This window comes from Pseudopipra pipra, chromosome 1 (assembly GCF_036250125.1).
Source record: "Pseudopipra pipra isolate bDixPip1 chromosome 1, bDixPip1.hap1, whole genome shotgun sequence".
Classification (NCBI taxonomy): domain Eukaryota; kingdom Metazoa; phylum Chordata; class Aves; order Passeriformes; family Pipridae; genus Pseudopipra; species Pseudopipra pipra.
The window spans coordinates 150,709,300-150,723,582 of NC_087549.1; the positions used below are offsets into that span (position 1 = coordinate 150,709,300).

Consider the following 14,283-nt stretch of genomic DNA (forward strand, 5'->3'; position numbering starts at 1 on the left):
AACTTTTTATGGCTTCCAGTAAAATAGAAAGGATTTGTTTAAGAGGAATGATAGGGAAAAGGTCCTGATCCTACAGTGTCTTTTCCATGGGGAGTGGATTCCATCAGCATACCTGGGTGGGTGATCCATGCTGTCTTTTCCAGCAAAGGGTCACACAGACGATGAAGGAACTGAAACACGGCTCCCACAAGGAAAGACCAAGAGATCTGGAACTGATCAGTCTGGAAAAGGGAAGGATCTCATCAAAGTGCATAAATACCCAAAGGGAGGGTGCAAAAAGAATGGATCTGGGTTCATTCCAAAGGGAGGAAGGAGCAGAAAAGGATCCTAAAAAAGGCTCAGCATGTCCCGCCAAAGTCAGTTTAACATGTCCAGCCTAGGCTGAACCCCCTCATTTTTCCCTGTTGGTTATTGCTCTGTTTATCTGGTTGGCAAAGATCAGTTCGTGTTACATGGAGCTGCAGACAGCTGGACTGACAAACACATTTTTTACATGGGCATCCACAGTTGCTAGTCTGGAGTGTTGGCCTTTTGAGCCTGGGTTTGTCCTGCCTTGTTCTTGAAGTGATCTGAGAGCACCCAAAATTTCTCTCTTTTTTTTTTCCCTTTTTTCCTTTTTTTTTTTCCCCCTGCTTCATGGTCCTGTGGGAATTGTGCAGTGTGGAGCTGTTTGTGTAACCTTGGGCTCTACCTTGAGCAGTTTGGGTTTTTCCACATGTAGAGCACTTTTGATCAGTTTAGTGAGTCATGAGTATAGATAAATTGTATTGATACCAAATTTAGATACAGCTTCTTATCAGATATTTTAGTATAAAAAGATATTTTCTTGGAAAAAATGTGCCCACTTCTTTAAAGATGCTTCAGTTTCTGGTTCTTCTGAGTTGCCTGGGTAAGATGCAATTTATCTGAGCTGGGAAGGGTGAACCTCTCAACTTCTAAGTGATGGAGATTAGAGCATATAATTTTTTTGTTTCTCTGCAGTTACTGTGCTAGGGCAAACCCTGATGTGGCAGGGTTTTCCTCTGTTGCAGGAGCATTATCTCCATGAGAAAGGTCTGGAAGTGCTCTGAGGGAAGGGAAACCTACACCCTAAAAGAAAGAGGATTTAGGTTGGTGCAGCAGGGTGGGGTTGGAGTAGGGGGAATGAGTCAGTTTATATGATAGCTTTGTATCTTAAGGCCTGTTTTTGGTAGTTTTCAACCACGGAGGCTTTAAAGAAGCCTCCAGGATGGAGAGTGACCACAGTGTCACCACGTGCAAGTCTCAGTCACTCCATCTTTCAGACCTGGCTGGCTGGGATGACTGATGCTCTTTAGGAGTCCACATGACAAACTGCTCTTCTTTTTTTTTGTGTGTTAGGGGCAATCTCTGGAGGTCCCCTGAGGGACACTCTTCAGCAGGATGTGCTGACAGGGCGAGTAATTGGAGGCCACGAAGCCCAACCAAACAGCTGGAAGTGGCAGGTAATACTGGTGTGTCTTATACTTGAAAAAAGCCTTATATTTGAAAAAAAAACCAACCACAACAGTGAGGAAAGGACAGCTTCTGCTGTCCAAAGCCACATACACTGTTTCTGCAGAGAAATGGCATGGCTTGGGTGTAAAATACGTTGCTGTTTCCTCCAGGTATCACTTCAGATTGCCTACCCTAACGACCCGGGATACTATGCTCACATTTGTGGTGGAACCCTTATCAGCAGCAAGTGGGTCATGACTGCAGCCCATTGCCTCAGCGTGTGAGTAGGATAAAAAGTGTTAAAACTCCCGATGTGCTCCTCATTCTTGCTGCAGATGGGAGCCAGACCTTTCTCATCCTCTGAGCTCCCCACTGGTGCCATGCCTTGCACAGCTGGACGTCTCGTTGCTCACTTAATCAAGGGAACTGGAAAACTGTTTGCTTTAGCCTTGATTTTACTACAGCAATAGTAATTGCTGACTTCCTGGGATCAGAAATCAAGCTGATTGCTGATTTGCATAAGAGGAGGTGTATTTGCATGAGTGTGAGCATTTCACATGGGTTTGCATCCCGAGAAACCTGCACAGAGATGGAAAGATGGAACAAAAGGCATGTTTGCTGGCACCTGAGCTGTGCTGCACAACATGCTCTGCAGCAGGTCTGACATGCACCATCTCAGCAATACAGCGGGACACCAACAAGCTGAAACACCAATAAAGTGTAATAAGCTGGTCCTTCACACTCTGTTTCAGAAAGATGCAGAGATGCAGAATGAACCTTCTTGTTCAAGGCCAAGCTCAGCACTGTGTCAGCTGATGCTGCACCTTCACTTGCTTCGCCAGCAAACTGCAGGCAGCATGTTCCTAATTCCACTTAGAATCATAGAGTCATAATTTAGGTTGGAAAAGTCATCTAAAATCATTGAGTCCAGTTGTTAAACCAACACTGCCAAGCCCACCACTAAAGCAGGTTCTCAAGTGCCACATCTACACGTCCTTTAAATCCCTCCAGGGGCTATGAGTCCACCACTTCCCTGGACAGCCTGTTCCAATGCCTGACAACCCATTCAGTGAAGAAATTTTTCCCAGTATCCAGCCTAATCCTTCCCTGGTGCAACTTGAGGCCATTTCCTCTCATTCTGTCACTAGTTACCTGGAACAAAGAGCAACTCCCATCTTGCTAGAACCTCCTTTCAGGTAGCTGTAGAGAGCATTAATGTTTCCTCTGAGCCTCCTTTTTTTTTCCAGGCTAAACACTCCCAGCTCCCTCAGCTGCTCCTCCTCAAACTTGTGCTCCAGACCCTTCACCAGCTTTGTTGCCCTTCTCCAGACTTGCTCACAACAAATTTAGCTACATTCCATTGAAAATCCTTTAATGGAAGGTGCTTTGGAAATTATTGCATTGGTGGAAGTATTTACACTGCAAAGCACTTGGTGGGGAGTAGTTTTTACATTAATTATTCTGTGATTGGTTTTCAGGCCCTCAGGAGCATCCTACCGTGTGGCTCTGGGTGAGCACAACCTCCTGGAGGTGGATGGCACTGAGTACTACATTGATGTGGATGCAATCTTCATTCATGATGGCTGGAATCCCAATGACATTGCCAATGGGTAATTATTTTGAGTAACATCAGATGGTTGAATGCTATTTAGCATCCTGTCCCACTAGCGTGTGTATTCAATCCAATTCCCAGTGAGGCTGGATTTGTGGGAAGCACTGAAAGATGGTGCAAGGGAGATTTCCCAAGCAGCTTCCTCTCTTGGAGGTGTTCCACGGTGTCTGTGGACGACCTCAGTCCTGCTTTGTCCAAGATGGAGAAAAGATGGGCCTCTTTTCCCCATCTTGGAAAAAACCAAATGGATCTTGGATGCACAGTGGATTCAGGGGCTTGCCAGCAGTCACAGCACTGTGTGCATCTGATGAAGGGAAACCAACAAGGGAATGCTGAAGGACTGTCTTAAATCACCCCTCAGAGACATTCCCGTCCACCCAAGATGCACCAAAATTCACTCAGAGGTTGGAGAGCTCCAAAGCAGTAGGAGGTTTTTGAGGGATATTAGCCCTTTATCAGTCTGTACTATGGCCTCTTCTCTCCTAATTGTTCCTATTTTCCTGTTGCCTGTGATACCTACAAGGAATAATTAATGATATTTGCAAGGTGCATCATGCCAGGATGTCTGGTTTACGACCGATTCAGGATTTTCAGTAAGGAATCTTTCCCCTACGTCCTGTTTCAGCTATGACGTTGCTCTGCTGCGCCTCGAGTCTCCTGCCAGTGCCAACGGGTTCGTCGAGCTGGGAGTGCTTCCACCTGAAGGAGAAATTTTGCCCAATAACTACCCCTGCTATGTCACCGGCTGGGGGGTGGTTAGTGGTAAGTAAGGGGGAAGTAGGAGTGTTGAGAGTCCCTCCTGATTCCAGAGGGACCACTGTGAAGGTAAAGCTTCCTTCCTCAACCCCTGGAGCTCCTGGGCCATTGTCTCCCCCTTTCCCTGCCCCTTTCCCTGCTAGCGGGGGGCGGCAGCGCAGACAGGCTGCAGGAGGTGACGCTGCCGGTGGTCGACCACGAGATCTGCTCCCAGGATGATTGGTGGGGATCCCTGGCAAAGGACACCATGCTCTGTGCTGGTGGAGATGGCGTGAAGGCTGGATGCAGTGTAAGAGCTGTTGTTATCAAAGCATTTTTAAGCTCCTCTCTGTTTTTTCCTATCTCTCTGACCTTGCTGTTCCTTCACTTGGGACCTGTTTTTGCTATTTCTCCACCTGGAATAGCTCTCCTGCAAATCCTGGCCCCTTTGCTGATTTCTGCTGAATACCTCCCAAACCAGACCTGCTCCCCATTTCTCCATCTCCCCACAGCAGAGAGAAAACCTTCAAGTCCTCAGGGTGTGCCTCTCCCCCCTGATTTTGGAGGGGAGGTTTGCCCTGTCTTCCAGCAGTGTGTCCCATGGACCAGATCCTGGGGACTAGGTTGAAACTTTGGCAGTTACCTCTACCCTCACCCAAAGGGCAAAACTGTGGGGAAGTCAGTCCATTCCTCCAACACTGCTGTCACATTGCACCCCGGGCCAGGCAGTGCTTCCCTCTGCTTGTCCATCCTTCCCTCCCCTTCTGCTCTGTTTGTATGGACAGCTGAATTTGCTGGAAGTTTTGGCCATCTCCAACTGCACTATCTGGCCCAGGTTGGGTGGGAAAGGAAGATGCTGTGAGGTTCTCATTATCCCAGAGGTTCCAGGTGGCCCCAACATCAAGGCAAGGAGGTTTGGCACATGAAGGCAGGGAATACCTGTGACCTCTGCCTGTATTCCCTTTGCTGCAGAGGTGGCTTCTGGTAAGAGCCACCATGCAGAGCCCTTAAAAAATTGTGGACAAATACATAACATGTTTGATTATGTAAAGATATGAATATAATAGAGACACATATAGAAATAAAACAGGTTAAAGAGTTATACATATTTCAACTACATTATATAAGGTAATTATAGGTCTGTAGATATTTAGTGTATTTTTTTTTGTGAGGTTTAATTATGGTAGAACCCTGTTAAAAACCAGGTCCCGAGCCAAGCAAAAGCCTTTATCTTCTCATATATTTTAATCCGAGTTCCTTTCCTTTTCACCACTTTAACTTCCTGGGACTCTTTGTATATACATGTTTGTGAAAAACAAGGGGAACAGCATTTCCCTTCTCCCTGGTCCCTTACAACTGGAGAGTGCACTGATTGTTTAGCAGAGATGCTGAGCAGGTGGACCTTGCAGGAAAGGATTGTGTTTTATGCACTGTGCCCTGGACCATTTGCTTACAGTCACTAAATTTACAATGGTGGTAAGTTAGGGTTTCAGCCCATCCTGGGGGTATATGGGTGTGTGTATGTGTGTGTATGTGCATGAGGACTGAGATAACACATAGAGGGGCTGATTTTTGCAGCAATTCAGAAGGTGCTGGGCAGTCTCTGCTATCACACTGCTGGGGACCAGTCAGCCCTTGGAAAAGAAAGCAGCACAAATTTTTATTTTCATGTTTATTTTCATGTTTATTTCCATGCTCCTTAATCCTATCCAGTCTTCCAGCTGCTCAGATAATTTAGCTCAATATGTTCCTTTCCTTCCTTTGATCCAGGGGGATTCTGGGGGCCCTCTCAACTGCTACAAAGATGATCACTGGGAAGTCCATGGGATTGTCAGCTTTGGGTTAGTGCCCTACTGTAACACCTACCAGAAACCAACAGTCTTCACTCGAGTGTCAGCCTATGTGGACTGGATCTACAGTGTAAGTTGCTTAATGCCTGTGAGGTAACCTGGTTCATCTCCCAAGAAAGCAAGGAGTTGCCAGGGGAATTGGAGTCTTTCATTTATTAGAACATTAGGAGCCAAGCTGGGAAATCTGGAGAGGTCTAAAATCAGGATATTTGATGTTACTTCTGGTGTAATCAAACAACAGTAAGGAAGGAGCTGCTGCCTTGGAGCTGCAATGCTCTGCTGAGGACCGTGGACAAAATTCAAGCCAGGCAGGAACTGTGCTCCAAGTCCAAAACGTTATCATCATCATTCACCCAGACAAATCCTTGCTGGAGGAAACCATGGAAGGAATCAGCTGAATGGGAAATACAGCAACCATAAAGTATTTCTGCAAGTGCAAGTCCTGCAGTGCTGCACTATGCACCCTCAGCATCACATTGGGGAACAAACAACTAGCCCTTTGCTCCCAGAAATAATGATTGGCACAAGGAGCAGCCTCTTCCCAGGCACAAGGGATGGTTATGTGGAAAGGCAGCTGCAAACTATGAGTCATGCTGAAAAGAAAGGTGGAGAGAGGTATTTTAAATCAGTGTGAGGAAGGGGGAGGTTACTGTGGTCCATAAACCATTTTGGGTGGGAACAGATTTTTAGAGTAATCTCCTGGCCCAGCTGGGAACAAACCCTTCTTCAGAGCATCACCTGGGATAGAGACATGCCTTACTCTGGCTCTCTACTGAATTAATCTCTTTTGTGTTTTCCAGACTATGGAGAATAACGGGGGGTTCTAGAGAAGGATCAACTGGTGTATGAATATAAGAGATTAGAATGAAGAATCTCTACTCATTAACCCTCCTCTCATCCCTTCTGCGCTCTCTGGGCTACTAACAGCAAGGTTTGGCTAACAGGGTAATAAAGTCTCAGTGACTGCAACCAGTGACCCATTGCTGTGTTTGCTCAGCCACAGGCACAGCTCAGACCAGGCCAGCAGAGAAGGAGACTCCAGTGAATGCTCCAGTGATGGTGTCCTTAACTTGGGGCTGGGCCGTGGCAGCGAGCATAGCTCTTCAGGGCTGTCATTTTGACACCAAACCCACACTGAAGATGACCAGGATGGGTTTTTCTCATTGAGGGTTTCCTTAGGGATAACCCCACCATTGGCAAAGGTCAGCTCAGTCCTTCCTGGTCAGTGGGAGCAGAGCAATGTGTGACACTGCTGGGCACAAGTATAAATATTCCTATTCTGTTCTGTTCTCAGAGCAGCCAAGCAGTTTTACTTGCAGAACTGGGTTATCTTCATATTCCTAAACAAACAGCCTCAATACAGCACTGCTCATGCAAAAACCATCTGCCTCAAGTGTAGTGACAAACTCGACCCACAGAAAGAACAATCCATCCAACTTATTCTTAAATCCACTCTGTACAGGATGACAATTTTTAAAATTAATTTTATAAGACTAAGAGTCCAGAAAAGGGCATTTCTGGAAGGTGCTTTTCTAGAGAGGAAGCAATAAATTCACTGTTAAACAATCCCTTGTGCTGTTAGGTGTGCAGGGGCCTCAGCCAGCTGGGCAAGCCTGTGTGCAGTGCATAATATTTCCAAATAAAAGCCATCTCCCTATTAGACACACAGCAGGGTTGGTAAAGGGAGGGGAGGAGGAAGAGAGAGAGATGTATGTGTACAATAAAGCAGGATTTGTCTTTTCATGAACTATAAAACCATCCCTTCCCCATCCCTGGACATGTTCAAGACCAGGTTTGATTTGAGCTTGGCCTAGTGGAAGGTGGCCCTGCCCAAAGTAGGGGTGTTGGAACTGGATGATCTTTAAGGTCTTTTTGAACCCAAATCATTTTATGATTCTGTGAACTACAAACCACCTTCTTGGAAAACACAGGGAATCCCACAGCCTTCCCTTTCCCCCTTTTGCTGTGTATGAGATGCACATTTATGGATGAAGGGTCTTGATTTAGCTCTTCTATCATTCTAAACCACCTGTGTCCCCTCTCTCCCAAACCCTGCACACACCTGGGCCATAGCAGGATTTTAGCAAAATCCTCGCTTTGTGGAATGCACATTTCTCCTCTCCAAAAGCCACTAGAGGGCATTGGCCAACCGAAGGAATATCCAACACGGTTACCACCGACTGCTAAAGGAGTTTTGCGGGCCAGGAACGGTGACACGGCCTGTCTCAGCCTTGCACTCTGTCCTCCGTGTTTGCTTGCAGACCCACAGATAAGCAATGACGCACAGGAGCTGCTTTTCGCTGCCGTTATCCAGAGCTCTGATCTGCAAACAGATAAATCTTCCTTGTTACAGCAAACGAAAATGAAACCAGCAGCACTTTCTTTAAGGCTTGTGAAGGAGCAGAGTCCTGGCTGTATTTTCGGCTCTTGGTTTTATTGGGCTGCACTTGGCAGTGTCTCCTGGGCACTCAGTACTTTGGCAATTCTCCTCTTCTGACAGGTTAAAAAAACCCCTGAATCTCAGCTTTTCTACTTTTTAATATTGCTGAATGGTTCTTGCTCCTTGTAAGACAGCACGTGTGATTTCTGCTGCTAGACTATAAATCATAGAAACACAGAATGGTTTGGGTTGGAAGGGATCTTAAGGATCATTTCATTCCAACAGCCCACCGTGGGCAGGACACTTCTGAAAGAGCCTGGAGCTGTTGGGCTCAGTAATGTCCCTTCTAAGAACAACTGCACAGCCACATGTCAGGAGCACATCGGCACCTGAAGTCTTGCCTGACTATATTCAAGTTTTGCCTCCGAGCTTCAGAAGGAATTAAAAAACACAGATCACAGGCTTTGGGAAATAAGATCTTTTTAAAGGGAACACCTCAAACCGCTTCCAAGAATTACTCAGGTGCTGAGAAGTGAAGTCTTAGAGTGCCCGGTGGTTTTGCAGAGTGCCCGATGCCTGCGCTGGGCATCTAACCCCTTTGTACTTGGTGCATGGGCCATGGGGGAATTTTGGGGATGTCACATGGGGTCACAATTTCTAATCAGCCTCCATTCCTGGCCAGAACTGGGCAGAGCTGGGAACCACTGGGGATATTGCTGCTACCGGGACCACATTAGGAATTTAGTGAGTATGCACGTGCCTTGACCCAACGCTAAACACCAGAGCCATCCCCCGTCTGTCCCCTGATGTGACAGCAGTGACAGGCTGCCCCTGCTCCTGCCCACAGCCCTGGTCTCCACAGGGCAGCTGTGGTCATCGGGTGCTTGAAACCTCTTGTCACAAGCTGCTCTGAAAGCCAGGCTGGACATTGCTCCTTTAAATTCTTCCTCCACATAAGCAAGACCTGGACCTCTTCCTACAACATCCAGGAGGAAAAACCTCAGGCTGCACCCACAGGAGCAGGAGAATCAGGTGCTGGAGACATACAGCCCTAATTCAGGGTCATTATCACATCCCTGGTGCCAAGAGCAGCATTTCTTTCCATGTTTTGATGACAGGAACAGCTTGTGCTGCTCAGCTGTGATAAGAGGGAGGCGGGAGCCTGGCAGCGCACGAGTAGGGCACGTGTGCTTCTCCTGTGCCCTCATTTGCCTCTCACTATCCCAGTGCCTGGATAGAGCTGCTTGTTCCCTGGCTCTGCCGGGCAAAGCTGTGATCTCGGGAAGCCTGTGGAAAATGTGGTGCTTTACACGGGGTTTACTGTGTGGAGATGGCAGGTGTAACAGCAATATGTCTATGTCCTTTTCTCCAAAACTGGGAGGTGAGGGTGCAACTAAACCAGGGAATGAACTAGATTTTGGAAAACTGGTGCTCCCCACATCTTCGTGGAGAGCAGAAAAAGGAGACAACCGTGGCAACAGAACTATCCGTTTGTCCCACCATGTGTAGGGTGTCCAATGAGGTGTAGGACCAGCCACAACACATTGAGCTATCTGGGGAGGTAAGGCTGTAGGAGCTGTGAAACACAGTGTGGGGGTGCAGGTATCAACTTAGTGCTGTTAGGGATGTCTGAGGACAACCTGTTCCATCCCATTCTGCTGCATCAAAGGGGCACAGATTTGCTGAGGTGTCTTGTCACCTCACCAGCCCCATGGGGACATCTTCATACCCTTGAGCACCTCAGCTGGCCCAAAACACAAACAGAGCTGAAGAGCTTTAAAATCACACAGACATAAGCTCAGCAACAGGACCCTCAGCCACACCACAGCTGCATAGAGATTTTCTGGTTATAGATATCTCCTCGTCCAAATCCTACCCTGGGGCTGCTGTTCTTTATCACAATAACCTCCAAAATCTCTATAGTTGAAATTGTATCACTCCACCAATCATTCCCTTGCTCACTTGCAGGCAAAAGTGATGGATATTGGGAGTGTGGCTACAAGAGGCTCCCTTGCCTCCTGACAGCTTTTCAGCCTTAATTACCAGAGAGCACTTTGGGATACTTTGACTATGAAAAGCACTTAAGGACCATTAAGTTCTCATCTCTATTTACTACAAAGTAGTAGCCAAGTATTTATTTCCAGAGAAGTATAATAGATAATAATTTCCCATGCAGTGTATCTCAGGGGAGCAGGTTTATTTTAGAGGTAGATCCTTCTGTGGTATTCATCCTGATGGCAGGGTTCTCCTGTAATGTTTCACCCCTGGTGTGTAGCTCATGTGGTCCCCAAGAAATCAGGTTCCCAGGCAATTTCAAGTCTTTCAGCCTCCTCAGCTGGACTGACCTGAAAGCCCCCAAAGCCTCTGCTTGTGACAAAATATTTCAGCTCCACTGGTTGCAGATATTCCCACTTTGGTGAGTTTCATGCACAAATCGATGTAATGGAGTCAGGTATGCCCAGCACTGGTCTTTTGGTCCCTCACTCAGCTTCCCTGGTCAAAATGTAGGTGCACCCATTGGGTTTTTTTGAGCACTTGCCTTATGGAGATGGTTTCATCCAGCTGAGGATGTGTGTGCCAGGCCAGATGTGGAAACACAGCCAAGCCCCAGGACATGTCCATCTCTCCTCCAAACTAAAGTGTGTCTTTTAAGCCTTATTTCATTTTATTTTAGTGTGATACCTTACTGACATACGTGGTGCTTCTGGTCCCACAGAGGAGGACAAGCATTGCCCAAGAGCACTTTGGCCAGCTGAGAGATTGGGAGAAGGAGGCAGCTGCCCAGTAGATGGCAATACTGCCATTCAGTCAGCAGCAGGCTTGGAGGGATAAAACAAGCTGATGGAAATGTGTGGATTAAGCAGCACTGAAAACTCCTAGTGGTCATAGCTGTGAAGGAGTCACAGAGTCATAGAATCACAAAATGGTTTGGGTTGGAAGGGGCCAGAAAGATCATGTAGTTCCAGTGTTCCTGCCATGGAGAAGGATTCCTTCGACTAGACCAGGTTGCTCCAAGCCCCATCCAACCCGGCCTTGAACACTTCCAGAGATGGGGAATCCACATGTTCTCTGGGCAGTGTCTCACATTTCTTACAGGGAAGAATTTCTTCCCAATATCTAATCCAACCCTGCCTTCTTTCAGTTTAGAGCCATTCCCCCTTTTCATTTTAAAGCCATTTCCCCTTGTCCCATCACTATGTGCTCTTGTCCAAAGTCGCTCTCCAGCTCTATTTGAAGCTACTTTAGGCACTGGAAGGGGCTCTGAGGTCTCCCAAGATCCTTCTCTTCTCCATGCTGAACACTCCCAACTCTCCCAGCCTGTCTCCAGAGCAAAGGTTCTCCAGCCCTTGGAGCATCTTTGTGTCTTCCTCTGGACTCACTCCAGCACGTCCACGTCTGGAAACATCAGAGTTTATCACAGCCTCTGTGCCAAGAGACATTTCCTTTGAAGCTGGAGGCTGGAGAAGCCCTGTATGAGTTTCCCGGCTGGTTGGAGATGGTCTCCCTGCAAGGCCCTCTGGCGTTCAAACCGTGGCCTCTCTGCTTTTAAAGGGCTGCATCTCAGAAGGAGTAAAACCAGGTGCAACCCACGGTTTTCTCCCTAGCCGTGGAAGGGCTGAGACCAGCTGACTGTCTGCACTCACCGCGAAAAACGTGTCCCAGCCCGGTGGCACCGAGCTGGGACTCCCGCCCCGTTTGGCAGCGGGTGGGGCTGCTCCTCCCCATCCCTGGAAATCGATGATTTACTGACCCCAAGTAAACCCACCCCTGCACCCCCCATCCTGCTTAGGGCTTCACCACTCTCTTTATTTCCATTTGCATTCTTTTTTTCCTGCACGCAGTCATCCCGTCTGCACCCTGCTTGCAGCACCCACAAGCACAGCATTACTCATCCCCCGCTCTCGTTTCGTTTTTCGGTGCCTGCACGCGTTGAACCGCGTGTGCAGCCACCAGACCAGAAAGCATTCCTCTCCGGGTGGCGGAACAGCCTCCGGAAAAGGGATGAGTCATTTGGCGACCAGGGGCCGGCGGGGACGGGGACAGGCTGTGACGCCAGGCTCGGCGACTCCAAACCTGGCGCCGGGCGGGAATAAGAGTCCCGAGGACTTTTCTCGTCAGGAACAGCTATAAAATGACGGATAGGATGGACTTTATCTCCGTCAGGGGAAAAAAAATACAAACAACAGAACAACCCGGCAGCTGCAGGGCAAGGTCAGGGCAGGGGTGTTGGCTCCGCAGCAGCGAGGGCATTTCCACAGGGCCAGATCCTGCATGCGGTGGGATTGTGCCTGTCTTGGAGGCAGGAGCTTTGGGAAAAAAACCCTTTTCTCATCTGTCTGGTCGATAGAAGGAAAAGGCAGGTTTGCACCTCATGGCTGAGCAGTGTGACACTGCAGGGAGTAAGGTTGTCCAAGGCCTTTGGCAAAGGCAATAAAAATATCCCAGGTGATGCCTCTGCATCCCTGACCTCTGTCACTGTAACAGGCACTTTCTCTGTCCATGCACATACATTTCTCATGGAATTCAGCAGAAGTTTGCCAGACCTGAGGTTTTAACTCAGACCTAGAGACTGGCTTGGCTTTTCCATGAAAAGGGCATTGCAGAATCGGCAATTATTGGAATGTTCCTGCAGCCCACTTGAATCTTAGTCTGTCACTGGTACATGATGGGAAAAAAAAGCAAGGTCCTGCACCTGGATCAGGGCAATCCCAAGCACAAATACAGGTTTGGTGGAGAATGGATTGAGGGCAGTCCTGGAGAGAAGGATTTGGGGGTGCTGGTGGATGAGAGGCTGGACATGACCTGGCAATGTGCACTTACAGCCCCAGAAAGCCAACCATGTCCTGGACTGCATCAAAAGAAACGTGCTGAAAGGAGCTACAAGAGAGCTGGAGAAGGACTTTGGACAAGTGCATGGAGTGATAGGACAAGGAAGGTTGCCTTTAAACTGACAGAGAGCAGGTTTGCATTAGATATTAGGAAGAAATTTTTTATTGTGAGGATGGTGAGATGCTAGCACAGGTTTGCTAAAGAAGCTCCACTTCCAGGGATGCCCCGTCCCTGGAAGTGTTCAAGGCCACAATGTATGGGGCTTGGAGCAACTGGGTCTAGTGAAAGGTGTTGGGGGGGTTGGAACTTGATGATCTTTAAAATCCCTTCCAACCTAAACCTTTCTAGGATTCTGCAATTCCCCATGGAGATGCCCATGCCAGAAGCTGGTTGATGGGATACAGCACCTTGGGGCTGTTTCACCCCTGTCTCTTGGGGCTGATGCGTCCCTGGGTAATGATGCCCTTTGCCAGGGCACAGCACAAAGTCGTCACTGTGAGCCAAAACCCAACAGTGCAGCAGCTGGAGTTGTATGCTGGGGACTGTTCCCCTCCCAGTCAGAAAAAGGTTCATGTAAGAGGGAATTATAGACATAAATCCCATAAAAGAAGAAAACTCCATAAGAAAACACATCCTTCTGGGTGGGGAAATGGGCCGGGGTTCACCGCGTGTCCCAGAGCCTCCACAGACGAGCCTCTTTTCAGTGTTCCTGCTTTTACAGCTCAGCAAATAATTTGTAACAAATAGTTTATTCAATTAATTGAGCTTCTCTGCTCTGGGGGCAGATGGCAACCTTTAAAATCGGATTCCCAATGGAAAATTAGACAATGGCGTTCTTTGGCCAATTTCCCTTGCTTTCAGGTCAATGGCAGGGGTTATGATTTATGCCTGTGCTGACAGACACAAACCCATGGGAGAGGTGTGCTTTTCCCTATCTAGATTCCTGGGATTTATTCAGCTTTTGCTTTTTACCATGGGCTGGCTCACATCCTCACCCCCTTCTTCTTTCTGTGCGGTTGCCAGAACCAAGAATATTTTCTCTACTTTTCCCCTAGGGTGCAGGACTGTGGTGATGCTTGTTTTTGGCTGCATCCTTCCAGGTCCCATCCTTCCAGGAGTGCCATGGAGTGATGAGAAATGGTTTGTAACCCACAAGGGAAAGCGGTTTCCAGGGTTTCCAAGAGGTTTCCTAAGATTTCTCCTAAATGCTTCTGGGTGATGTGGATGCTGCCATGACTGTTGTCTATTCTACCATCCCACAGAGAGAGGCAGCCACCATCCACAAGCCCAGCAAGTTCAGGAAACACCACACCCTGGACCTCAGCGCCTGATTTTTACTTTATTTAGGGAAAAGAAAAGCGGTTATTGTGCCACACAAGAAACACTGGTGGAGCAGGAAGCAACTTGAACAGGACGATTGT

The 14,283-nt window shown here is 47.9% G+C and overlaps 1 protein-coding gene across 1 annotated transcript; it reads left to right on the forward strand.

Annotated features, from left to right (window-relative positions):
• The first annotated feature begins 343 nt into the window (after positions 1-343).
• On the forward strand, positions 344-12,126 carry LOC135409554 (elastase-1-like). Its single transcript, XM_064645278.1, has 8 exons — positions 344-356; positions 1,360-1,463; positions 1,626-1,735; positions 2,934-3,065; positions 3,693-3,829; positions 3,967-4,112; positions 5,573-5,722; positions 11,875-12,126. The coding sequence occupies exons 1-8, from the start codon at positions 344-346 to the stop codon at positions 12,124-12,126; spliced, it is 1,044 nt and encodes a 347-aa protein (XP_064501348.1).
• The last annotated feature ends 2,157 nt before the right edge of the window (positions 12,127-14,283 follow it).